This window comes from Centropristis striata, chromosome 7, assembly GCF_030273125.1.
Source record: "Centropristis striata isolate RG_2023a ecotype Rhode Island chromosome 7, C.striata_1.0, whole genome shotgun sequence".
Lineage (NCBI taxonomy): Eukaryota > Metazoa > Chordata > Actinopteri > Perciformes > Serranidae > Centropristis > Centropristis striata.
In genome coordinates, this window is record NC_081523.1 from 36,130,159 (window position 1) to 36,155,624 (window position 25,466).

Here is a 25,466-nt window from a genome sequence, read left to right on the forward strand (position 1 = left end):
GCAGACCAACATTAACTTCACATTGTCTTCATTTCACCTGCACCTGTGTGTTCCAGGGCACACTGTAAAAAGTTATTGTTCACAAATTCAATTACTATTTTACACTGTTTTCGTCTTGTTTTTTTTGTTTTGTGTTTTTTTTTCTACATTGAGTCCAAATGCTATTCAAAAATAATTAGGTAAATTACTTTTTCTACACTTTGAAATCTGCCAATTAATATAATGGGACATCTTAGATCTTTTTTTCAGTATTATTCAATTACTTATTGTTCTTGAATGTTAAATTTCAGTGGATTTTATGTAAAAAAAAAAAATAAATAAATAAAAAGGAAAGAAAACGGAAATGGCAACTTTCAATTTTCTTACTGAAATTTGATGTAAAATAAATGTCAAAAATAAATTGTAAAAAATAAACCCTATAAAAAGTATATATATATATATATATATATATATATATGTGTGTTTTTTTTTGTAAAAATAATTCACGGTTGTTTACTATTATTTAATGACATTGAAGTCTATGAAAAAAAGGAAACGGCAACTTTCAGTTTTCCTTTATGTAAAATAAATGACTAAATAAATTGTAAAAAAAAATGGTAAAAGTCTTGTAGCAAAAGTTTATATAAGTTTATTATATTAAAATAAAAAAATAAAAATTGGGTGGATTATTTTACAGATATATACTTTTTATTGATATTTTAAAATAAATGTTATGTAAAAATTATATAATAAAATAATAATTCTTTACAGTATTAATCAGTTGTTTAATGGTCTTGAATGTTAAATTATAGTGATTTCTAAAAAAGATATAGAAAATACGCGATGGCAACTTTCAGTTTTCTTACTTAAATTAAATGTAAAATTAATGTCAAAATAAATTGAAAAAAGTAATCTGGTAGCAAGTTTCCAAACATATTAAACTAAGAAAAACGCTTTACATATTGTACGGATATATCTATTTTTTCAAGTACAGATATTTACTGTATATTGTGTGTATAAACAGTTTATTCAATTGCTTAATGCTCTTGAATGTTAAATTACAGTGACTTCTATGTAAAAAAAATCATATCCAGATATATTTAGGCTGAATATAGATATACGATACATATCCCGATATTTTTATCACAAAGTGAGAGCAAATGTTAGGTCAAAGTAAAATATGACATGTCACAAGTAGTTTTATTGAAACTTTTCATTTAAGTGAACATAAATACTCCATAAAGTGCACATTTAAAGAAAAAAAAATCTTCTTTTTTAGTCCCTGTAGAAGAGCAGGGTCTTTTTTCTCCCCTGAAAACAGCCTGGTTACTGATGATGGATAGATCGCTAAGTAGCATGTGACGTAGTAGCCATTTGTAAAAGCCGACAAAGCAGTGTTCCCGACTTAGCAACTTTGTTGCTAAATTTAGCGACTTTCAGACTCCCTTAGCGACAATTTTTCAAGAAAGCGACTGGAGACAAATCCAACGACTCCTTCTTACTCTTCTTAGCAACTTTGTTGCTAAATTTAGCGACTTTTCAACCCTCTTAGCGACATTTTTTCAAAAAAGCGACTGGAGACAAATCCAACGACTCCTTCTTACTCTTCTTAGCGAATTTGTCGCTAAACTTAGCGACTATTCAGACCCCCTTAGCGACTATTTGTCAAGAAAGCGAAAGGAGACAAGGAGTCGGCTTGTTAAGAAGAGCCGCCGTTAGCGGCAGTTAGCTACAGTTAGCTCTGTAGCAGTACAGTGTGTATGTGCTAACAGGCTAACAGTTAGCTCTGTAGCAGTACAGTGTGTATGTGCTGCTGCTACAGGAGGTGTTCACTTAGCGATCTCTGTTTGTTTACAACAAGCACCAGACACTCTGTGCACAGTTAGTGATGCCGTTAATTCACAATCACTATGTTTATGATCAGCAGAGACTCTGTGCATAATTAGCCATGCTGCTTTCAGCTGCTGACGTTGTGCACAGTTAGCGACGTTGAAAACCAAACGTCACCTCCAGAGCCTCTAAATCCCTCTGGGGGCTAACTTGTAGTCGAAACTCGCAGAGTGAGTGTACTTTAGAGAGGGCGTGGCCTGAGACTTTCCTGGTGACCACTTTCCCCCCTAATGGAAACACGGCTATAGACTGACTACTGTTTGGCCCTGACCAATCAGCAGTCAGTGATTGTTCGGAGCCTGAGGTAATTTCCAGCGGACACTGAAGCTGTCAGCTTAACTGTGAAGAGTTGCTCTCTCTGTAAATCAACTCCCAGCAGCGTGTACAGCTGCATTAATCTCATCCACACTTGCTGACATTTTTTCTCCTCGTGGCCACTTTTCTGTTTCTACTTTTCCACAGATAGAGATGAGAATCGCTGAGTGAATCAGAGATGTGGGGCAGTGATTCAGAGGCTCTGGTAAAGCACCAGGATATTTGATCGGCCCCGGTAGTAAAAATGTCAAAGTGATATTGCTATATGGCGCAGCTGAGTCTCTGTTCTGATGCACTGTAAAAAATGTCTGTAGATTTTGCGGTGAAAAACTGCTAAACCAGTAAAAGAGCGTAAAATGATAAATGGGTTAATTCAGTTTCAGTAACAATCAGCCAAAACAGTATTTTTTACAGTTTGTATTTTGAAAAATACATTACTCCACTGTAAAATACACTATAATATGTATTTAATGTAATATATATACAAGCACCACTGTAATTTTTGCATCTATCTTTTGTAAAAATACTTTTTCTCACTGTTAAATATACGAAACATCATATCTCTAACAAAAATATTCTGTAATATTTAATGGTAAAATCTTTAATTTATGCAGCATTTATAAAGTATTTCCTTGTCAAATATATGGCAGAACACGTTTCTTTTGATGGAAAAATGTTTTAATTTTTACTGTAAAATATAATGAAAAAAAAAAAATCTTTAATGGGAAATCAACAGTGCTAATATCATTTTACCGTAATGTTAGAAAAAGCTGCACCGTACCAACCACAGCTTGTTGCACCATATTTATTACGGTAAAGTTCTGGCAACCACAGCTGCGTTTTTTTTTTACCGTAAAAACAACAGGTTTTTTTTTACAGTTTGTTTGTAACTGTTTACATGACGGTTTGGGTTAAATGAGGATTGGATGGAAGCGACTGTGGGGATGCAGCACTTTCAGAGGCTCTCCTGTTCGGGTTTTTACAGCTTGATGGGGGCGGCCGCTTGGCAAAAAGACAACATGGTTGAAGAGATGTCTCATAGCATAACTGTGTGACTGCTAAAGTGTCATCAGGTGTCATCAGGACCCTCCCACCCCCACCTGCTCCTCAAGGCTCAGCAGCATGAGTCAAAGTGTTCCAGCAGCTCTCAGCTTGTTGTGCACTGCAAAAACTGAAATCGAAGTAAGATTAAATATCTCAGATCGAGGGGATATCTGCTTATTTTTTGTCTGATAAGACAGTTCTTCTTAGTCAGCATCTTTTATGTTCGACTGTTTCACTTGTTTTAAGTGTTTTGGTCCTTAATTATCTAAATAAGATATTATAGCTTGTTACTGAGATTTTATGACCTATACTGAGTAAATACATGCTTGAAACGAGAATATCAACAGTTACAAAGCTGTTTCATCACCACTTACAACTATAAAACTGCTATTTCAAAGTCAGAATTTCTTATTTCATGCATAACTAAGAAATCATAACTTTGACATCATTTGACCTCTTCACATACTTAAAAAAAGCAGCCGGATTGAAATCTTTTGTAGCTGTATCAAGAAAAGTTCACTACACTGCAAAAAAAGAAAAGTTGGGTGAACTCAAAATTTCAAGGCAATAAACTTCGATAAAATTTTAAGTTGGACAATTAAACTAAATATTTTAAGTTTTGAGTTTGCTCAACTCTGAATTCAGATTTTTGTCAACTCAACTGTAAGTTGTACTAACTTATAATTTTACATTGTAGTAACTTTTAATCCTTACATCTGCTAACTTCTGCAATGTGCTGAATTGGCACGATTGTAACGACGCTATGAAATGTCAGCTAATGTTGCGACCACAATTTTGAGTTAGCATTGATTCGCTAATGGCTACTCTTGTAGCTGTAACAAGCAGCGCCGCTAGCATCAGTTAGCCGCTAGCATCAGTTAGCCGCTAGCTTTCGCTAATGACCGAATTTCACCGCTTTCCCGCATTTCACAACAAAGAAATAAGAGTTATCAGAACTATTGTCCCTTGTTGTGAACCCCAACTTAAAGATATAAGTAACAACAACTCACAAACTTGTTTTTGAGCAGACAACTGGCTTCCTTTGTTGTGCTAACTTACATTATTGCCCTAAATGTCAATAATTTATATTTCCAAGTTTTGCCAAATTAAATCACTGTTTTAGGCCAAAAAATACAAGTTGGCTTTTTTGCAGTGCAGTTTTTAGTCTGACTTTGCTGGTTTCTAGAAATATAATGCCTATGCATATCATTATGTCAAGATGATGGCTCTAGCATGTACTGATTATTAATTCAAGAATATTTTTCAACATATTGAGAAAATAGGTCACATGTATTTCATTCGAATCAAGAAAAATGCACTTGTTATTAGTTAGAATACACTAATTCTAAGGTATTTTTGGGTTCGTTAAGATTAGATATTTTTACTTGTTTTGGAAAGTCTTGACAAGCCAAATTTTCTTGTTCCATTGGCAGATAATTTTGCTATTTTTAAGCAAAATACACCTAATTTTTGTACCTTTTTTCCTTGTTTTTGTGAGGTGGCTTTTTGCAATGTGTGTGTTAAAAGCTGCCTGGTAAACGTGGACCAGTGCTTGTCTCCGGCGTCCCGGAGCAGGTGGCTCCTCTGAGCCTGAGGAATGCAAATAGAAACAGTAACTGGAGCCTAATGTTGGTCCGCAGCCGCCTCGGGACCGCTCGCAGCTAAAAGTGTTGACGAGGATGCAGAAGCTTCTCTTATAAATGAGGATCAAGTGTGTGTGACATTTTGTTTTCAATTAGAGTTGTCCTGTGCTGTATGTAAGCAATACACTAATGTTTTCTTAACAGTAAATCCTCTGCAAACACACTGACAGAGGTCTGAGCACTGTGTCCAGCCTGATGGTCACTTCATCTACAGCTCTATCTAATCTATATGTCACTAGACAAAACACAAGAAATTAAATCGACAAATCTCTACACTGTAAAAAAAAAGTCTGTAGATTTTATGGTGAAAAACTACTAAACCACGACAGTAAAAGACCGTAAAATAATAAATGAGTTACTCCAGTTTCAGTAACAGTGAAACAGCGTAAATGTATATATCAGCCAAAACTGTATTTTTTGTTTTTTGAAAAATACATTACTCCACTGTAACATACACTGGCACCGTGTTTGTTGCAAAAAATATACTGTAATATATGTACAAGCCATCATTTTTGCATTCATTTTTGTAAAAAATACTTTTTCTCTCTGTTAAATGTACTAAACATCATATCTCTAACAGAAATATACTGTAATATTTAATGGTAAAATCTTTAATTCATGCGGCATTTATAAAGTATTTTCTTGTCAATTATATGGCAGAACAGCGTTTCTTTTGATGGAAAAACTTTTATTTTTTACGGTAAAATATGGACTAAATGGCATCTTAAACGTGAACTCAACAGTGCTAATGTGATTTTACTGTAATATTAGAAAAAGTTGCACCATATTTATTACGGTAAAGTTCTGGCAACCACAGCTGCTGTTTTTTTTACCGTAAAAACAACCGTTTTTTTTACACTGTATATCTAGTAGTGTGACGATACACTATACACACTATTGAGTTCACAAGAACGAGACAAGATTTAAAGAAAATTACAATGACACAATGTATGACTGGACCAACAGACTTTTGTTTAACCGAGTTGCACATGCATTTTGAAATGTTTTATTATAACTCTTTACATGCATGATGTAAGCATGAGCTTTTAATACACTTCTTCTTCTACGAATTAAAATTAAATTCATAAAAGTTAAAATAAAATAAAATATTTCTTTCTTTTTTTCAAGTGCAAACAATATGAGCCGTGTTTCCTTAAGAGGGAAGAGTGGCCACCAGGAAAGTCTCAGGCCACGCCCTCTCAAATGTCCGCTCACTCTGCGTGTCTCCATTACAAAAAGGCCCCCAGAGGGATTTAGAGACCCTGGAGGTGACGTATGATTTTCCATCGACGTGTAATCGCTTAGCGACAGTTTCGACCGTGATCACATACACGATGGATTAAACACTGGAGAAGCAACTGTGACCGCTGTCGCTAACTGTGCACAACATCAGCAGCTGATCATAAACAATGCAGCATGGCTAATTATGCACAGCATCTCTGCTGATCATAAACATCGTGATTGTGAATTAACCGGCACCACTAACTGCAGTTTTTTTCTTTTTCTTTGGCAAGCACTTTAATATGCTCAAGGGTAGCTGGTATCACCAAAATGTATTTTAGTAAAATTTACACATATTTTAATGCAAACGATTCTATCATTACTGTAACATTTAACCATTTTTTCTCATCAATTTTCATTCAGATTTAGTTCTTTATACATTGTCAAAAAACATAATATTTTGATTATATTCTGTTAAATTATACATTTTTAAAACAAATGTATATTTATTTGTATAAAGTTTATTAAATATTTATGTGGGGAAACCATGACATTTTTATCTGGACGCATTACGGTAATGAATTTGTGAATCAAAAATATGTTTAAAAACATAGAAAATATTATTTTAACACAAAACAATGAATTGTGCCTCATTATGGCTATATTGTTCATTCATATAAAAGTGAAATATATTTAGTTTCATAAAGTATGTCCTTATAATCTTCACAGACAGCTTAGACAGGCTTCATGAGAATCACCCTGATGGTGATTCAGATAAGTGTGGTGGCTGGAACGGTTACTTGATGAATCTATTCCTCAGCTGACAGAAAATGACTTGATAATTGATTAATCATTCCAAGTCATGGGACCGCAGATGTTCAGCAGCTGTGAGAGCTGGAAACAGATGAGAGGCAGACAATGAAGAATTTCATCAACATAATATGATCTATATCTGGAGCGTGGTGGAGAACGAGGCACAGCATGGCTTTGCATTCCTCTCTGCAGTATTGATTAGGCTATTAAGTGCAGATATAAGGCCATTTTTCAACGTGGAGTTACATCAGCCTCTTTGTTGTTCTGTATTTATGAAATGGAGCTAAAAGTTTCAAAGTGGTCCCAGAACAGGCCAACTTTGTTGGAGCAGGGCCAGATTTGGTCCCTCAGGCTGCTGTTGGCCAACACCAAAAGTTATCAATCCGTATGAAAAATGCAATGATAAATATTATCTGACAACAAATAATATATGTTCGCCGAAGGAAAAATCCTGTTGACCTTTCCACTTGTTTGCCCATGAGTTTGGCCTTTTTTATTTTTTAAATATCTCAATAACTGCTGAGTGGATTGCCAACAGATTTATCCAACGCTGCAGCGATAAGGCCATTAATTGAGGAGCTTGTTGATAGAAAACTAATTGGCATTATTATTGGTAGGGGTGTGACGAGATCTCGTGCCACAAGATCTCGCGAGATTAAACTCGACGATATTTCTCTTCCTGTTAAAAATCTGTCTCTTGAGATTATCCATAGGATTTTTATTCAGTCGAATGTAACATTTGCTGAGTTTGTTGATTTTTAAAAAAAAACTTTATTGAAGGTTTGGACAAATAAACGCAACGTCGCATGAAAGCCACGGGTATAAGCTCTCAGATACTTTTTGAATTTAATTTCTATCTGCTACAGAGGCTGAAAAATCTTCTGTTGAATTTCCAGAAAAACTTCAGGTTTTAGGCCCCGTTCACACGAGGACGCTCGCGGGTAAAAACGACAAAATATTTTATCGGAAGTGCCTTTCGTTTAGACGGTGACGGCGTTTTGGGGCCTCAAAGACGCAAAAATCTGAAACCACCTTCCAAAGTGGAAAAGTTAAATCCGCTCCTCCGTAGCGTGTCGTCTACACTGTCAAGATGCAAAACTCTGATCTGATCTGCTCACGTCACGTATGTGTTTACGTCACATACATGCTCCAGTACAGGGAAATAAACAAACGTGGGATTATTTCCATGCTTCGGACCTTCAAGCTGCTCTGGCAGCTCTAATAAACTTACAGGAGTCTTTCCACCAAATGTACAGGATATGTACAGATAGTATTAGTGAACAGAGAAGGATCTGGAATTACCTCCATCACATTCTGGATGCAGCAATGCGTCGGAGGCCAGCCAGACGGCTGTGAACGAGACCTGGGAGATCTAGTGATGGTGGAGAACTTTGTGGAAGGAGTAGCTGATGAAAATGTGTGGCGTGAAAACTTCTGCATGCCCAAAGATGCTCTTATCGCTTTAAGTGATGCCGCCTGGCTGCATACAATCGAATTTCACACACTTTTGCGTCACCGTATGCAGCAGATTTCCTCCCGAAAATGCTCGTCTAAACCTGGAATAAAAAGTGAAGACGCGACGCCACTTTTGCGTCTTCTGTTCAGACCGTCCTCGTGTGAACGGGGCCTGAATTTCATTTCTATCTGCTACAGAGGCTGAAAAATCTTCTGTTGAATTTCCAGAAAAACTTCAGGTTTTAGGGGGTTCTTTCAAAATGGCCCAGAGGTTTTACAGGCATTTTCTCCAGGCGTTTTAGGCCTAAATGGGTTAAAAAGACAGCCTTCAGGGTATCGAGTGTGGCATGAGTGCCATATTTTCTTCACATGGTCACATGGTCAAATTTTTGATTTCCTGCTTTTGATTTTGATTAATGAAATGAATGATGGGCCTGTGTGAATGAAAATTGAAAGCTCATTTTGATCCATTCTGGATTCAGAATTGGAATCGTGACTCCCTGGTTAATGTCAGAATTTGTGTCTGAGCCTGGCCGTGTCCGCTGTGACAGAGCGCCATCACACAGCTTCTTAAATCAACTCCCGGCTGCTGCGGATCACTTCTGGCTCTGCGGTCGCCACGCTGACGGCTGTGACGGCGTCCTTTTGATTCGCCCTCTCAGCAGTAACTCACAGTGTAATCATGGCGGAGCTATCTCCACTCTGTGACCGTCTCGCTGTGTTGGATATCCCCTGTTGATCCTCTCCAGTTTTCATGATGGAAAACATGTATTCTGAGCTTCTCCCTTTATTTTCTGTCTTTCCAGCGTGGAGAGCCTGAAAACACATTTCTAGGATCATGGGAAATTAAAACTTCTCATGACAAACAGACTGATGCTCTTTAATGCACACTGTAAAAAAAGAGAAATGGTAAAAAGTCACTTACCTTTAAATAACAGTTAACAATAAAAAGTTATTTTACAGATAATTTCTTTAAAAATATGGATAATATACGGTAAATATCTCGATTTAAGAATATATATATATATATATCTGTAGAATTACTTCAGTTCTCTGTTTTTTTATTTTATTTTTGTATTGCATCATATTTTAAGTTTTACTGTAAGAGAACTGAAAGTTGCCTTAATTTAACATCCTGCAATATGATCTTTAATTTTTGTATTTTTACATAGAATATACAGTAAATTAAACATTCAAGATCTTTAAGCAATTTAATAATAATAATGTAAAAAAAAAAATCAATAATATGATATTAATTTACAGATTTCAACACCCATTTTTTGGTTAATATTGGCAATAAAAGTAATTTCTTAACTTCTTAATGACATTTGCATTTAATGTAGAAAACAAGAAAAACCCTTAAAATGAAACAGTACATTTCTGGAAAAAAACAAGTTTTTTTGGCTTATAGTGCAGAGTAGCCCCCCCACATGTGTTCAATAACAATATATATTTCCCAATTTTACAACTTGAGTGGATGATGCACCACAATGCCAAATGTATGTGGACAGCCAAACATTTCAGTGGATATCTGCACACCAAGGTTATAATATTTTTGGGTTTTTCATTAGTTTTATGATGAAGTGCTGCTTGTTTTTTGTTTTCAAATTCAGTTAGTTTTAATTCGTTTTTTATTATTTGGAAAATGCTTAGTTTTAGTTTAGTTTTTATTAGTTTTAGTGTTAGTTTTATTTTTTTGTAATGGGGTATTTGTTGGGTGCCAGATTCAAAAAAGTCACAATAAATGTTCCTTTATTTCCTTTTATTATCCATCTCAGCCCCAATAAGTTCATTCAGTCATAAAACCAGATAGATGAAATAGATTTCATATCAACTAAAAAGGTTTACATTTGAAAAATTTGACAAAGACGCAAACAAAGGACATTTTCACTATAATTTTAGTTAGTTTTGTAACCACACAATACAGTTTCAAATAGTTATTTTTTCTTTTAAAACTCTCGTTTTTATTTTTATTTCAGTTAACAAAAATGTTTTTTCAATTCTATTTTTCGTTATTTCGTTAGTTTTCATTTACTATAATAACCTTGCTGCACACCGGAATATATCTGCAGTTGACCATGCAACTGCACTTTATCGACCCCATATACCATTGCACTGGCATTAATAATGAATTGATATTAATATTGAGTGAACGCTGCATCAGCATATTGTTTACCTAGACTCTTGTTCCCTGCGGCTCCGGTGCATCGGCTGCACCTCTTCAGTGTAAGCGAGCGGGTCTGTTGAGGTGAAACGGTGAAACCTGAGCACAGAGGTTCATACTGCCGTCAGCTCCGTCTCCTCTTATTTCAGCTCCACCTTATTTACCCTCCCAGAGAGTCTGCAGAGCCACGGTGCACTGTAAGCCTCAGAAAGCGGCCTGCAGGTCTCAGAGCCGTGATGATGATGACAGAAGAGAAGGAATCGGATCTGAACCAGCCCTCTCTCACGACTTTGCAGGGCTGAAATAAATACCTCATCATCCGGGACACGGTGTCTTTTTCTGAGAGTCCCCGAGGACTTCTCTTCTCCTGAGCTGTTTGATGTGCTCTGAAAACAGAAACCCTGCAGCATCCTGGATGTTTGATTGTGGGAGCTGCCAGTCGGCTCTTTCTGCCGGCATTGGGACTCGTTTAGCAAAGCCCTCATGGACGTCCATCACAGGGCCACCGGCTCTCATGCTACATTTACCTTTAAGGCCCAAAGCCTGGATTAGCTGATTAAAAACAGAAATATCTTTATTGATGTTTTGCAAAGCAGTAATTGGTTTAAAGAGTGTTTTCTGAATTAATTAGTAGACTGAATCTGCAGAGAATGTGGTAACGAGATGTTTTAGACGCTGCACTCATCCCTGAGATCAGAATCATCAGTTCCCATACTTCAACTCCAATCTGTTACCATGTAAATCTCACCCTGCACAACTATTGTAGATAAACTTATACAGAGTATCATGAGGTAAAGGCCAGCTGTGGCACTAATTGACGGCCTGGTAGCTAAACAAATGTGTGTCTGTTTAAACTTGTTGACGAAGAAACTTTATTTATGGTGGATTGGTTACATATCAGATCCAAGTAGAACATTTCGAAAGAAATTTTGAGTGTGCTTGACTTTGGCCCGTGACTCTCACCAATACATGGATAGATAGATAGATTACACTGTTTAGGACTGTTTTCAAAATGGAAAGGAGGAAGAAGTCCTGTAAGATAATAAAGCAGGTGTGTGGGTTTGTCCGCATGTCTGCCTGATGACGGTCTGAACAGAAGACGCAAAAGTGGCGTTGCGTCTTCACTTTTTATTCCGCATTTAGACGAGCGTTTTCTGGAGGAAATCTGCTGCACACGGTGACGCAAAAGTGTGTGGGATTGGATTGGGTATGCATGCCAGGCAGCATCACTTAAAGCGATAAGAGTTCTGCTTCTGCAACGTTTTTCTGCAGCATGTTCTGGCTCTGGCTGCTCAGTCTACCGGCAGTAAACTATTTAAAACCCTGTCTACAGCTAGATTGAAAGAGAGTTTCGCGTCTGCTGCAGCCATGTTGGATACGTAAGAAAACTACAAAACTACAAGCTTCCATCTGTCGAGTAGTACGCGTCATCGTCTTGCCGTCCCTCCCCGTTCTGTGATTGGATCCTTAAAACAGGGCTAACAAACGGCCTTAAGTTGCCAGACCCTTTTGCATTTCGAAATGAAATCGAGTGCGCAAGGCAGTATGGGTATACCCATGCTAACCTTTAGTGTATTTGCGACCAAATCTCTTGGAGGAGTAGTCGACCGAAAAAACCCTCGGAAGAAATGGAAGAATAAGAATAAGCCCGGTGAACAGCAAGCACCAATCTAAAACCCTGCACAACCATTTCTATTCTTTACATATAAGGAAATGGATATTAACTGGTATTACTCTATAAAAACTATACAATCTTGTAAATAAAATAGTTGTTGATACTTGGCAGGTGATTGTATTACCCAACAGTTGGGAGACGGACGAACACGTCTTTTCCATTCAGAAAGTCTTCAGGGACGTTCTTTCCTCTTGTCTCACTGGAAGTACTCTCCATTTCTGACAACAGATGCTTTCACAGCATCTACTATAACCTCTTTAGGAGCCGCCATTGTTGTTTTGAACAAACATTGGCCTTTAGCTACCAGTTGCTGCTCACAGGGCTCTTTTTCAAGCACACTCAATTAACTGGGTCAGCAAGCACCAATCTAAAACCCTGCACAACCATTTCTATACTTAAATATAATGAAACAGGATTTTACATGTCTTGACAGTTCTCCAGAGGCAGAATGAAAGCCTAAAAATGCAGCCACACTAAGATCTCGTCCATCTTGTTAATGGAGTCAGGGTCAGGTCAAGTCCAGCTGAGATGCGTTAAAAGTCCAATTAAACATTCAAACCAAATAAAATGAACAAATGACAACAACAAGCAGATAGAACTCAGGAAAAAAGCAGGTAACAGCTGCTGAGTATCTGCAGGCAGCTGGAGTTTGATCTTGATCACCCTTGATTGTGATATAAATAGTGTAATGTTTGTCTTATTGTGGCTTTGAATTAAAAGTTCCGGTCTGGCCCAGAGTCGGTACATCTGCTGGTAAACCTGTGAGCTGGGTTCAGGAGCAGTTGAGTGTTTCTCCTGGAGGCTGAGTCAGACAGGCCCATCTGATGGTTGTCAGCCCAGAAACCAATCCCCTCAGCAGGCTCCGTCGCTCCCCTTCACATCTCCCTGGCAGATCTCTAAGTGGCGCTCGGCTCGTGGAGGATGAATGCTGCTTGTTTGAGGCTCACTGAAACAAACCTGCAGAGAGGCAGAGCACTTTGGCAGCAGATTCTCAGGGAGTGAAATATTCACACAGACGCTTGAGTTCTGGACACATTCAGCCAGCTCCCTCAGATGAAGGACGGCTCGTACAGTCTCATAAGCTTAAAGTATGGATTTCAAGGTTAGACTGAGTCTTGAGCACAGAACCATGACGTCTGCTGCCAGTACTCCCTGAACTTAACTCCACAGAGACAGAGCAAATGGATATTAACTGGTATTACTCTATAAAAACTATACACTCTTGTAAATACCAGATACTTGGCAGATTGTATGACCCAACTGTCAATCACAGGCTGCTGAAGCCAGTTGGGACACGGACGAACACGTCTTTTCCATTCAGAAAGTCTTCAGGGACGTTCTTTCCTCTTCTCTCACTGGAAGTACTCTCCATTTCTGACAACAGATGCTTTCACAGCATCTACTGTAACCTCTTTAGGAGCCATTGTTGTTTTGAACAAACATTGGCCTTTAGCTGCCAGTTGCTGCTCACAGGACACTGATTGGTCCCAACTAGAGGTGTGAATCAGCGTATCGGCCCCACGATCCGATTTTATCCCGATACTTGAGTCACGATACAATATTATTGTGATTTTAATAATTTTGTGATATGGTGAGTATTACAATACAATAAATTGCGATTTAACTGTATTTTGTAACTTCATTTTGTGTCCACGAAACTAAATTCAATCAAGAAGTTTTGTCAAATAAGAGAAAATTCTCAGTGTATTCATCTCACTTCAGTCTTTTTATTCGTCCACAATGAGAGTCAAAGCCACAGACAGACCAACTAAGTATTCAGTCAAACTGGACTGAACTGATATCAAACATGTATGGACGACAACAACTGCAGCATTTTATCAAACTTTCAAAAACAACAAGTTTCACTGCTCTCAATGTTTTTGAATGAAACATGAAAAAGCCGAGCTGTGCAGCGTAATTTTGACAACTTCCCGACACGATATCCTGACACATGATGCCTATCTCCAGTATAGCCTGCTATGGCCTCTGGAACCGCGAAAACGGCAAAAACACTGACAGCCTGGTGACCGTCGGAACACTTCATATTGATACTTGGTGGCCACTTGCCTGTAGATTCCTTAGATCTTCTAATTTCATACGAAACCAGTATCTCCATTCCTAAAAGTGAGCCCACTACAGCCGCCAAAAATACTGAAAATACTGCCAGCCCCCCGGCCATCAGAACGCTAAATATCAATACTTGGCGGCCATGAACCAATATAATATTGCCATGCAAAATATTGTGATACTATGCTGTATTGATTATTTTCCTACCTCTAGTCCGAACCACTGGTGGCTCTGACACGAACGCAGGAAATGGCTTTCTGTGTGATCTTGGGATTTTCTGGATTCTTGGTGTTGTACATTTTTCTGGACATTCAGTTCAGAAACTAAAATAAATGTTGGAATGCCTGATTTGATGTCTAGGCCAGTGAAGTGAACGTGTAACAAATCAGCTGCTAGGCCTGTCAAGATAACACATTTTTTAGGATGATGTTTCCCCAGAAACTATCACAATAAACAATAGTATTTTTAGTTTTAAACGAAATTAGACCACAATAAGTACTTCCTTTTCCACAGCAATGAATTTTTAAAACTCAAGAATATTAAACGTTGCAATTTAAATGTGGAAAAGAAATATTAAAATTTCCTAGATAAATAAAACAAATAAATAAACTACAATCAAAACAAATTAAATAGACTTTCAGGCTCTGTTAACAAAACATTGCAATGAGATAGTCATAATGTATTATATTATTTTCTTATTAAAATAAAACAGCTGGAATGGCTGCTTGGGAAATATAGTTTTTTTTCCGGCAGTTCCTACTGCCTGTAAAACATTTGCAGCATTACTTTATACACAAAAAAGCACAAAAGTCATGCATGTAAACAACAATATATTGTGTCCAGAAAAAAACCATCATATCCATTTTTATATATTGAAGGACAAGTCGATATATTTCTTATCATGACAGGCCTATCAGCTGCCTGAGGCAACAATCCTGTAAGCCCAATACTCCATTAAATCAGCTCTGCTCATTGATTGGTAATGTTGTCCACAGTGCTCTAATACAGCATCTCAGCATTAACCGTATATTACTAATCATTTTATGACATATGCCTTCACATCCGCCAAACCTAGTTTGAAGCACTCGTGTTACCTTTTAGTCTAAAAATACCTTCAGGCTACTGTCTGAGTGGTATCTCACATCAAGTGCTGTTGCAAAGAAGATTTGTCTCCAGCTTGTGTTTAACGGCCTCTCTGCTCCACACTGTAAAAAATAAAACCCCTGTTGTTTACATGGTAAAAAACTGGCAGCTGTGGTTGCCAGAACTTTCCCGTGATAAATATGGTGCAACTTTTTCTAATGTTACGGGAAAAGGATATTATCCACATGCCATCACACTGTACAATAACAAATAATAGTCTGGTTCATTACATACTGTCGCTATGCACTTTGTTTTTTTTATGCACACTGTTCATTGCACCTTATTTGTTTCATAGCACCAACATTTTTATACTGTATATTCATATTTATTCTGCACTGGAATTCTATTCTACTCCTTAATACATACTCCTTCTTTAGACACTTTATTTTTTATTGTATTTTTATTGCATTTTTATATTTTATTGCTTGAAGTATGCCTAGGTTGTTCTTTTTATTTAATTGTGTTGTCATTGTCTCTGTGTGTAATGCTGCTGCTACACTGTAATTTCCCAGCCTGGGATAAATAAAGTCTGTCTATCTATCTATCTATCTATCTATCTATCTATCTATCTATCTATCTATCTATCTATCTATCTATCTATCTATGTAGCTATCTATCTAGCTATCTATCTATCTATCTAGCTATCTAGCACTGTTGATTTCACATTTAAGATTTTTTCTTTTAAAGATGATATTTTACCGTAAAAAAAAAAAAAAAAATGTTTTTCCATCAAAAGAAACGCTGTTTGGCCATATAATTGACAAGAAAATACTTTAAAGATGCCGCATGAATGAAAGATTTTACCATTTAATATTACAGTATATATCTGTTAGAGATATGGTCTTTAGTACATTTAACAATGAGAAAAATACATTTTTACAAAAATAAATGCTAAAATTACAGGGATGTATTTAGGGCTGGGCGATATATCGATATAAAATATATATCGATATATTTATTAAATGTGATATTGAATTAGACCATATACCTATATATCGATATAGTTCAATTGTTTTCTTTCTTTATATATAAATGCTGCCCTTACTAGGGTTAAATTAAATATTTTGTAATGTTTGTTATTCTTTTCTCTTATAAATATATTCATTTCAGAAAAAGATTGGCCTATTTTATTTCATAGGCTAATTTTATTTAAGGTATTTTTTTATTTAAATGTGCACTTCATGAGCTTTGATTTTAAAAAAAGGTACTCCTGTTGTTATACAGTATTTATGTTCACTTAAGTAAACTGTTTCAATAAAACTACTTCACATGTCATATTTGGCTTTGACTGAACATTTGCTCTTAATTTGCAATAAAAATATCAGGATATATATCGTATATTGATATTCAATATATCCGGATATGACTTTTGGTCCGTATCGCCCAGCCCTAGATGTATTGTATATACACTACTGGTCAAAAGTTTTAGAACACCCGAACTTTTCCAGAATTTTATTGAAAATGATGCAGTTTAATGTCTCAGTGTACTCTGAAATTAATGCATAGAACAAATAAACAATTGAAGGTAAGAAGTAGAATCAATTTAGAAACGAAAATATATTCTAAACTTTTGACTCATCAAAGTAGCCACCTTTGGCAGCTATAACAGCTGAACACACTCGTGGCTTACTTTCTACAATGGAAATCAAATATTCTTCAGAAAGTTCTTCCCAACTCTGTTGCAGAAGTTCCCATATATGTGTAGCACTTGTATGTTGCTTTGCTTTCACTCTGCTGTCCAGTTCATCCCAAACCAGCTCCATGGGGTTTAAGTCTGGAGACTTGACTGGAGAGTGCTGGCCACTCCATGTTTTCAAGCTTACCATCTTGTTCTTTTTTCTTAAGGTAGTTGTGGCATAGCTTGGACTTATGTTTTGGGTCATAATCTTGCTGTAGGATGAACCCCTGACCAACTAGGCGCATCCCCGAGGGTTCTGCATGGCGCTGCTGCAGAATGCTGTGGTAGCCGTTTTGGTTCATGGTGCCTTTCACTCTGTACAAGTCACCGACCCTGGATCCAGTAAAACAGCCCAAGACCATCACACTACTCCTCCATGTTTGACAGTTGACGTCACACACCGAGGAACCATCCTTTCGCCTACATGATGGTGTACAAAAATCCTGCGTGATGAACCGAAGATGTCAAATTTTGATTCATCAGTCCATCACATCTTCTTCCAGTCTTCAGTAGTCCATTGGCCGTGTTTCATGGCCCAGGCAAGCCTTTTCTTATTCTGAAGTCTCAGCAATGGCTTTCTTGCGTCAACTCGACCCATCAAACCTGCAACTTGAAGTCTTCTCTTCACAGTTGAAACTGAGACCTGCTTACTGTGACCACTATTGTATAGTGCTTGAAGCTGATGTCCTGTGAGCCGCCTATCACGCAAGCTGTTGACTCTCAGAAACTTGTCTTCTGATGGTAAAGGAAACAGTACTCACTGACACCTTGACCTTCTTGGCAATTTCTCCGTAGCAAAGACCTACATTTTTAAGTGTTATGATGGTCTGTCTCTCTTCTATCATTAATTGCCTTTTCTTCGCCATTTTTATAGTAACACACTACTTTCTGCAGTACACTACTGTTCAAACAATGCTCACAACGGTATGGTACCACAGGGTGTTCCAACACTACTTTTATGCAGACAGAGGGGGTTGTAAGTGATCAAGAAAAGTTGGGACACCTGTAGGAATTGGTAGCACCAACTTCCAAGGCTTGATCAACCTCCATTGCTGCAGAATTGCTTTAAGTTGTTAACCCATTTCTTGTTCCCTGAAAAGGGCCTTTTTGTATTATTCTGAAAAGTACATTATTTTTCAGTTTTGGTTAACCTTACCTTTTTTTAATTACCTCTGGTAGTTTACCACTTACCTTTGTACCATTTTAAGCTGTTCATTGGACTTGAACTGCTTGAGTTTCAATAAAAAACTGGAAAAAATTGGGGTGTTCTAAAACTCTTGACCGGTAATGTATATTACAGTATATTTTTGTTACAAATACAGTGCCAGTGTATTTTATAGTGGAGTAATGTATTTTTCCCCCAAAAATGTAAAAAAAAACCCACTTTTTTGGCCAGTATATACATTGACAGTGTTTCATTGTTACTGAAACTGAATTAACCCATGTATCATTTTATGTCTTTTACTGTCAAGGCTTAGCAGTTTTTCACCGTAAAATCTACAGACATTTTTTACAGTGCAGGTTATGTGTGGAGAAAGCAGAAAGGCTGAACGGAGGTCGGCCGTGCAGGTGGAGGTGCTGCAGGTCAGGTGGAGATGATGTGTGCTGATACGGCTGGTTAAAGGACAGGCTGTTTTTTTTATTTATTCTCCCCCTCTCTTGTTTTACACTGAGTGGAAGGAGTGCTGTGCTGTGAAGCAGTACGTGAGCTGTGAGTGAGATGAGGTGGCGTCCAGGAAGAAAGCCGTGCATCCAGAGCTGCACTAATGAAAGCCATTAGTCGACTGTGCTGCTTCAGAGCAGACTCCCCTGCTGCTTCACCTGAGCTCAGCGGACTCCACCAATTGCATCATGACCCGTGAAAGCTGCCGGGGTTTGAGCTTTTATCTCTTCAGCCGAGGACATAAAAGCTCAACTTTCTTTGTGTTCTTCATGGTGTGTTTGGGGTCTGACTCTGAGGGGGATTTTGCTCGGGGCTCCCGCTGTGTTTCGGGGCTTTCCTGGTGGCTCTGTTTGCTAAAATTACATCCCCAAAACGCTCGCAAAATCACTGTGAAAAGTACACTGTAAAAATGTCTGTAGATTTTACGGTAAAAAACTGCTAAACCATGACAGTAAAAGATGTAAAATGGTAAATGAGTTAATTCAGTTTCAGTAACATTGAAACACCATAAATATATATATATATCAGCCAAAACAGTATTTTTTTAAAAGTTTTAAATACATGACTCCACTGTAACATACACTGGCACTGTGTTTGTAGCAAAAATATACTGTAATATATATTCAAGCCATCATTTTTGCATTTATTTTTTGTAAAAATACTTTTTCTAACTGTTAAATGTACTAAACACCATATCTCTAACAAAAATATACTGTAATATTTAATGGTAAAATATTTAATTTATGCAACATTTCTAAAGTATTTTCTTGTCAGTTATTTGGCAGAACAGTTTTTCTTTTGATGGAAAAACTTTTTATTTTTTACGGTAAAATATGGAATAAAATGGCAATCTTAAACGTGAAATCAACAGTGCTAATATCATTTTACCGTAATATTAGAAGAAGTTGCACCGTACCAACCACAGCTGCCGGTTTCTTACCATAAAAATATATATTTTTTTGTTTTTTTACAGTGTACGTGTGTTCACCTCAGTCCATACTTAACACCTGAACAATACAAAAACTCTTACATCCTTTTTTTCCCTCCCTCTTTCAGTTGACAGACAACAAAATTGTTTATGGAACAAAATAATTGAGCCACATCTCAGAGGCAGACAGACTCCCTCAACAGTTAGAAGCAGCTGACAGCTCTGACAGTTTGAGATTAAAAACTGTGTTTAGTCCCCAAGGTCAGGAAGGAAGATCCATGCTGGAAATAAAGTAGTATATTACAGCGAACATCTGGGAAAGAGCGATCAGAGAGAGGACTAGCTGGATCCAAACGTTGGTTACTGACCAGGAATGTCTTGTTTTCCTCATTTACACTTAAACATATAATTTTAAATAGAAATGAGTAGCTTTAATGTGAAGTTCCAGTTGAATTGAGGGGATTTGGGAAGCAACCCTTTGGTGCATGAAAGCTGCTCAGGTTGTTGAACTGTAGCTTTACTGGCAACACAGAAACTCATCTTTGTTTTAAATATTTTTATGGACGCAACAGTATGCACCTCACCCAATTTCCTCTTCAGCACTGTTGGCGAATGGGGAACTTTCTGCCTCCAAAATGTCAGTGATTCAGTAGAACAAAAAAAGGTTTTAGCTCTACAACCGTGGATTCTCTCTTTATCCAGACAGGGGTTTGTAAGGGTTGCATAAGCACAGCGGGGGCTCACAACCCAAACAGGAATGTAAAACCTTCCCCATCACTCTTGTCAAAAAAAGGGGAAACAAAACTGAGGTTTAAGGGTTTTTACCTCACCGTACCCAAGCTCTCAAATGCATTAACGCAATCTGGCAGCTGGTTTTTGACACTGCGATACAAACATTATAGAAAAATATCCAAAAGAAGCATTTTTATATTATTCAGGTGATATATATATATATATATATATATATATATACATATATATTTGTCATATCGCCCAGCCCTAGTGCTTGTTAGTATCACATTACACATTTGACGAAATGATGCCAATGAAAGACGATAAATTATTGTGTTGAATCATTGTAGGGCTGGGCGATATGGACCAAAAGTCAAATCCCCATATTTTTAGGCTGAATATCGATATACAATGTATATACTGATATTTTTATCACAGTGAGAGCAAATGTTCAGTCAAAGCCAAATATGACATGTCACCAGTATTTTTTTTTAAACCGTTCCTTTAAGTGAACATAAATACTGTCTAACAACAGGAGTGCCTTTTTTTAAAATCAAAGCTCCATAAAGTGCACATTTAAATAAAAAAATATCCTAAAGGAAAAACAGCCTATGAAATAAAATAGGCTTATCTTTTTCTGAAATAAATATATTCATATGAACCTTACAAAAGAACTAAATATGACAAGGGCAGCATTTATATGTAAAGAACATTTTTTGAACTATATTGATATATGCCATATGGTCTAATTCCATATCACATTTAAAAATATCTCAATATATTTTTTATATATTGATATATCGCCCAGCCCTAATTGAGGATAGAGGTTACATTTTAGAGTAAATTGCAAATCTGGGGTTTAAGGGTTAGAACAGAAAAACTGTCAAAGAGTTCAGCATCAAACCGGACAGCACCGAGTGTCGGTCCAGCCGTTCAAAGACGGCTGGTTGGTCCCTCTGCGTGTTTCTTTGAGCTCCAAACTTTGAAAGTGGATTTAAAAGAACCCTTTACAGCTTTATTTGAGAGCTCAGGTGCTGGAGCAGCAGGTCTGCCGGGGGAAGGCGAGGTGAGCGCTGTGTGATGACTTCCTCCCGGGCTGTGATTGTACGAGGTGAATGGATGTAGTGAATTGGCCTCAGCCCATGAAGCCGGCCTGGACTGATGCCCAATACTACGCTGCTGGATATTATAATTAGCTTCCTACAGTGGGATTTTATTCAGAGTTCACACAGGGCTCCCAGGCAAGTCTGGGAAATACATTTCATTCAGTGCACGTCCTCAAAAATGTGTATGGCAGTGCTAAAAAAAGATGGGAATCCTGTCTAAGAATTGTTCAAACCAATGAGATGAAGAGAATCTTAAACCGTAATACAACAAAACTGAACACCGACAGTTGAGAATTAAAGGCAGTAAGCAAGGTAACTTCGTACCTAGGTGCTGTTCATCCATTCTTCAAGATAATATCTATTTATCTCCTTCTTTTACACTTTAGGTTTTACTTTTCTATCAACCTCTTCACACAGTGAACATAGGTTTCATTAAAATGTTTACCAAAATAGTTTCAGAGCCCATTTTGTTTCAGTAAATAATTTGTAAAATATAAAACCTGAATAATAAAGATACAGTCACCCCTTAACATCCAGCCCCTGTTTTGAGGGGCAGGATGGATATTTAGGGGGAGATAGCAGGTCAACAGTAGATGCTGCGTAGAATTGGTTAGGGATGGGCGTTTGGAAGAAACCTGCCAACTCGAGCATCTATAACGTTAACGATCAATTAATGGATTAATCGCTGCATGCATACATGGGCAAAATAAAAGATATATATACAGTACTGTGCAAAAGCCTGTTTTGATAACAGATGCTTTTATTTTGAAAGAGAAAAAAAAGAGGTTTCCTGTCGATCGTAAAACTAACTCATGTGAGATGATACGAAACCTGCCAACTCGAGCATCTATAACCTTAAAGATCAATTAATGATTAATCGCTGCAAGCATACATGGTCTCTGTGTTTTATAATTGTTGATGTTTGTTTGCAAACTGTAGCTTTATCCAACTTCATTCTCAGCTCATTGACTTATTGACGTACGGCCACAGAACTGAACGCTCTGCGTGTTTCAGTTCAGTGAAACTGATACACAGTCAGAGATAAAATTAAAATGAAATAATACAAAGATCAATTAAAAACTCCACATGATCAACCAACGTCTTAACGGCCATTAATGGATAATCGATTAATTATTCCCATCCCTAGAATTAGTGTATATCTTGGCAAAGCTAGGAGCCTGCAGATTATATTGAATGAAGATATAAGACTTTTATTTAAGGTTACATTTTGCTGTCTGATTCAAAAACCCTGTTATTTTCAGCCTAAAAAACCCTAATAAAACCTAATAACTACCGTTCCGAAAATGCCGAAGTGCTGCTGTAAAGAATAGCAAGTAATCAGTGAGAGCGTCTCATCCCTAAATATAAAGTGGTGCAGCAGCAGAGAGATGTAGCTGCCTGATGGGAGGAGAGATGGAAACGTACTGTAAGTCTCAGGTTAACTCCTCTGAGCTCCTCCGCGCTCAGCTCTGAGCGGCCAGCCGTGCACAGCCACCTGATGTCTCCATTACCTGGCTGACACACACACACACACACACACACACACACCACCTGCTGCTTGTACACACCACAGGTAACCTGCTTCATGTCTCACTCTCTTCTGACTGGCTGTGTTCAGTGCGAGGAGCTGAAACTGCATCCAGGACGTATGTGTTATCGTTTAATAAGTCAGTGTCCAGACTTTGACTCTTGTTGTTATTCAATCAAACTTTATTTTTTTCAATCAAACTTTATTTATATAGATTATTTTTATTTTTTTATTTTTCTTATTTTTCATACATATAAATGCAACACAAAGTGCTTTACAAAAAATAAGAATTAAAACAGACAATAAAAATGACAAATCCACCCCTCCCATCCCCACATACACATCTGTATGTATACGTACACAAACATGCACACACGCACATAGTCACACACGTACACAAACACACACTCTGACTCACACACAGCACATATTGATTGACAGTGTAGAGACATGGCAAGGCACCAAGGATCCAGATGAGGAAAAAGCAACCAGTGGGAGCCTCCACACTGAGAGGTGCCAGAGACCACCTCTCACAGAGACCACCACGACCTGGGTAGACCGGGGCGGTCTCCACACATGGTGCAGAGCCGCCTAGTCCCCCGGGCCCAGGGAATCTCCAAGACCACATCCCCACGGGCAGACCCAACACACACCCCAGTGAGGAGACCCCCATGAGGGAACACTGGAGCTAAAAACTAAAAGACTAATAGACAACAGGACAGGATAAAAACTAAAAGAATAAACACCAACAGGACAGGATAAAAACTAAAAGAATAAAGACAACAGGACAGGATAAAAACTAAAAGACAACAGGACAGGATAAGAACTAAAAGACTAAAAGACAACAGGACAGGATAAAAACTAAAAGACAACAGGACAGGATAAGAACTAAAAGAATAAAGACAACAGGACAGGATAAAAACTAAAAGAATAAAGACAACAGGACAGGATAAAAACTAAAAGACAACAGGACAGGATAAGAACTAAAAGACTAAAAGACAACAGGACAGGATAAAAACTAAAAGACAACAGGACAGGATAAGAACTAAAAGAATAAAGACAACAGGACAGGATAAAAACTAAAAGAATAAAGACAACAGGACAGGATAAAAACTAAAAGACTAAAAGACAACAGGACAGGATAAAAACTAAAAGACAACAGGACAGGATAAGAACTAAAAGACTAAAAGACAACAGGACAGGATAAAAACTAAAAGACAACAGGACAGGATAAGAACTAAAAGAATAAAGACAACAGGACAGGATAAAAACTAAAAGAATAAAGACAACAGGACAGGATAAAAACTAAAAGACAACAGGACAGGATAAGAACTAAAAGACTAAAAGACAACAGGACAGGATAAAAACTAAAAGACAACAGGACAGGATAAGAACTAAAAGAATAAAGACAACAGGACAGGATAAAAACTAAAAGAATAAAGACAACAGGACAGGATAAAAACTAAAAGACTAAAAGACAACAGGACAGGATCAAAACTAAAAGACAACAGGTCAGGATAAAAACTAAAAGACAACAGGACAGGATAAAAACTAAAAGACAACAGGTCAGGATAAAAACTAAAAGACTAAAAGACAACAGGACAGGATAAAAACTAAAATACAGCGGTGAAAAAAAAATACAAACGATGTGATGAGCATCTAAATAAGTAAATAGATAAAAAGGTAAATAAATAAATAGTAAAATAATCAGTTAAAAGCTAGACCAAACAGGTGGGTCTTGTTGACTGTATGTTGTTGCTCTACTCCACCGTTCATCCTGATTGTAGCCAGATGCTTCTTCAAGCTCTTTTTGAAAAACATTACGAGCAGCTGGGAGCTAAATTATGTAATGAATACAGGTAAAATATAGAAACATAAATTCTGATGAACGTGTTTGAGGATAGGGCTGGGCGATATGACCAAAATCTTCTAGCCCGATATAAGTAATTTCATATCTCACTAACGATACAGTGGCAAGAAAAAGTATGTGGACCCTTTGAAATGACCTAGTTTTCTGCATTAATTTGTCATGAAGTGTGATCCTATTTGCATCTAAAGGTCAAGTATAGACAAACACAACATACTTAACCTAATACCACACAAACAATTATAACATTTCATGTCTTTATTGAATATATCCATTAAACATTCAAAGTGATGGTGGAAAAAGTAAGTGAACCCTTTGACGAATGACTCCATTAAGAGCTAATTTGAGTCAGGAATTAGCAAAATTGGAGTCCTAACAATGAAATGAGATTTGAGTGAGGTATAGAGATACTTTAGGGCTGTATATAGGGATATATATATATATATATATATATATATATTACATTAGTGTTATTGTAAGAAACATAAAGTTGACTTAGTTTATAGTATTCAGAATGTGATGTGTATTTATTTATTTATTTTTCACTGTAATTTA

General features: G+C 37.1%; 2 protein-coding genes across 2 annotated transcripts in view; one reads left to right on the forward strand and one right to left on the reverse strand.

The window, feature by feature from the left end:
* Window positions 1-17,389, reverse strand: part of sh2d3cb (SH2 domain containing 3Cb) — a 138,806-nt gene extending 121,417 nt beyond the window's left edge. Inside the window, exons 1-2 of the mRNA XM_059337451.1 lie at window positions 17,233-17,389; window positions 10,537-10,600 (exon numbers count right to left, since the gene is read on the reverse strand). Of these exons, the coding sequence (XP_059193434.1) occupies window positions 10,537-10,600; window positions 17,233-17,389 (221 nt within the window). The remainder of the gene's footprint in view (window positions 1-10,536; window positions 10,601-17,232) is intronic.
* Window positions 1-25,466, forward strand: part of LOC131974680 (spermatid perinuclear RNA-binding protein-like) — a 126,605-nt gene that overhangs the window by 607 nt on the left and 100,532 nt on the right. The window lies entirely within an intron of this gene.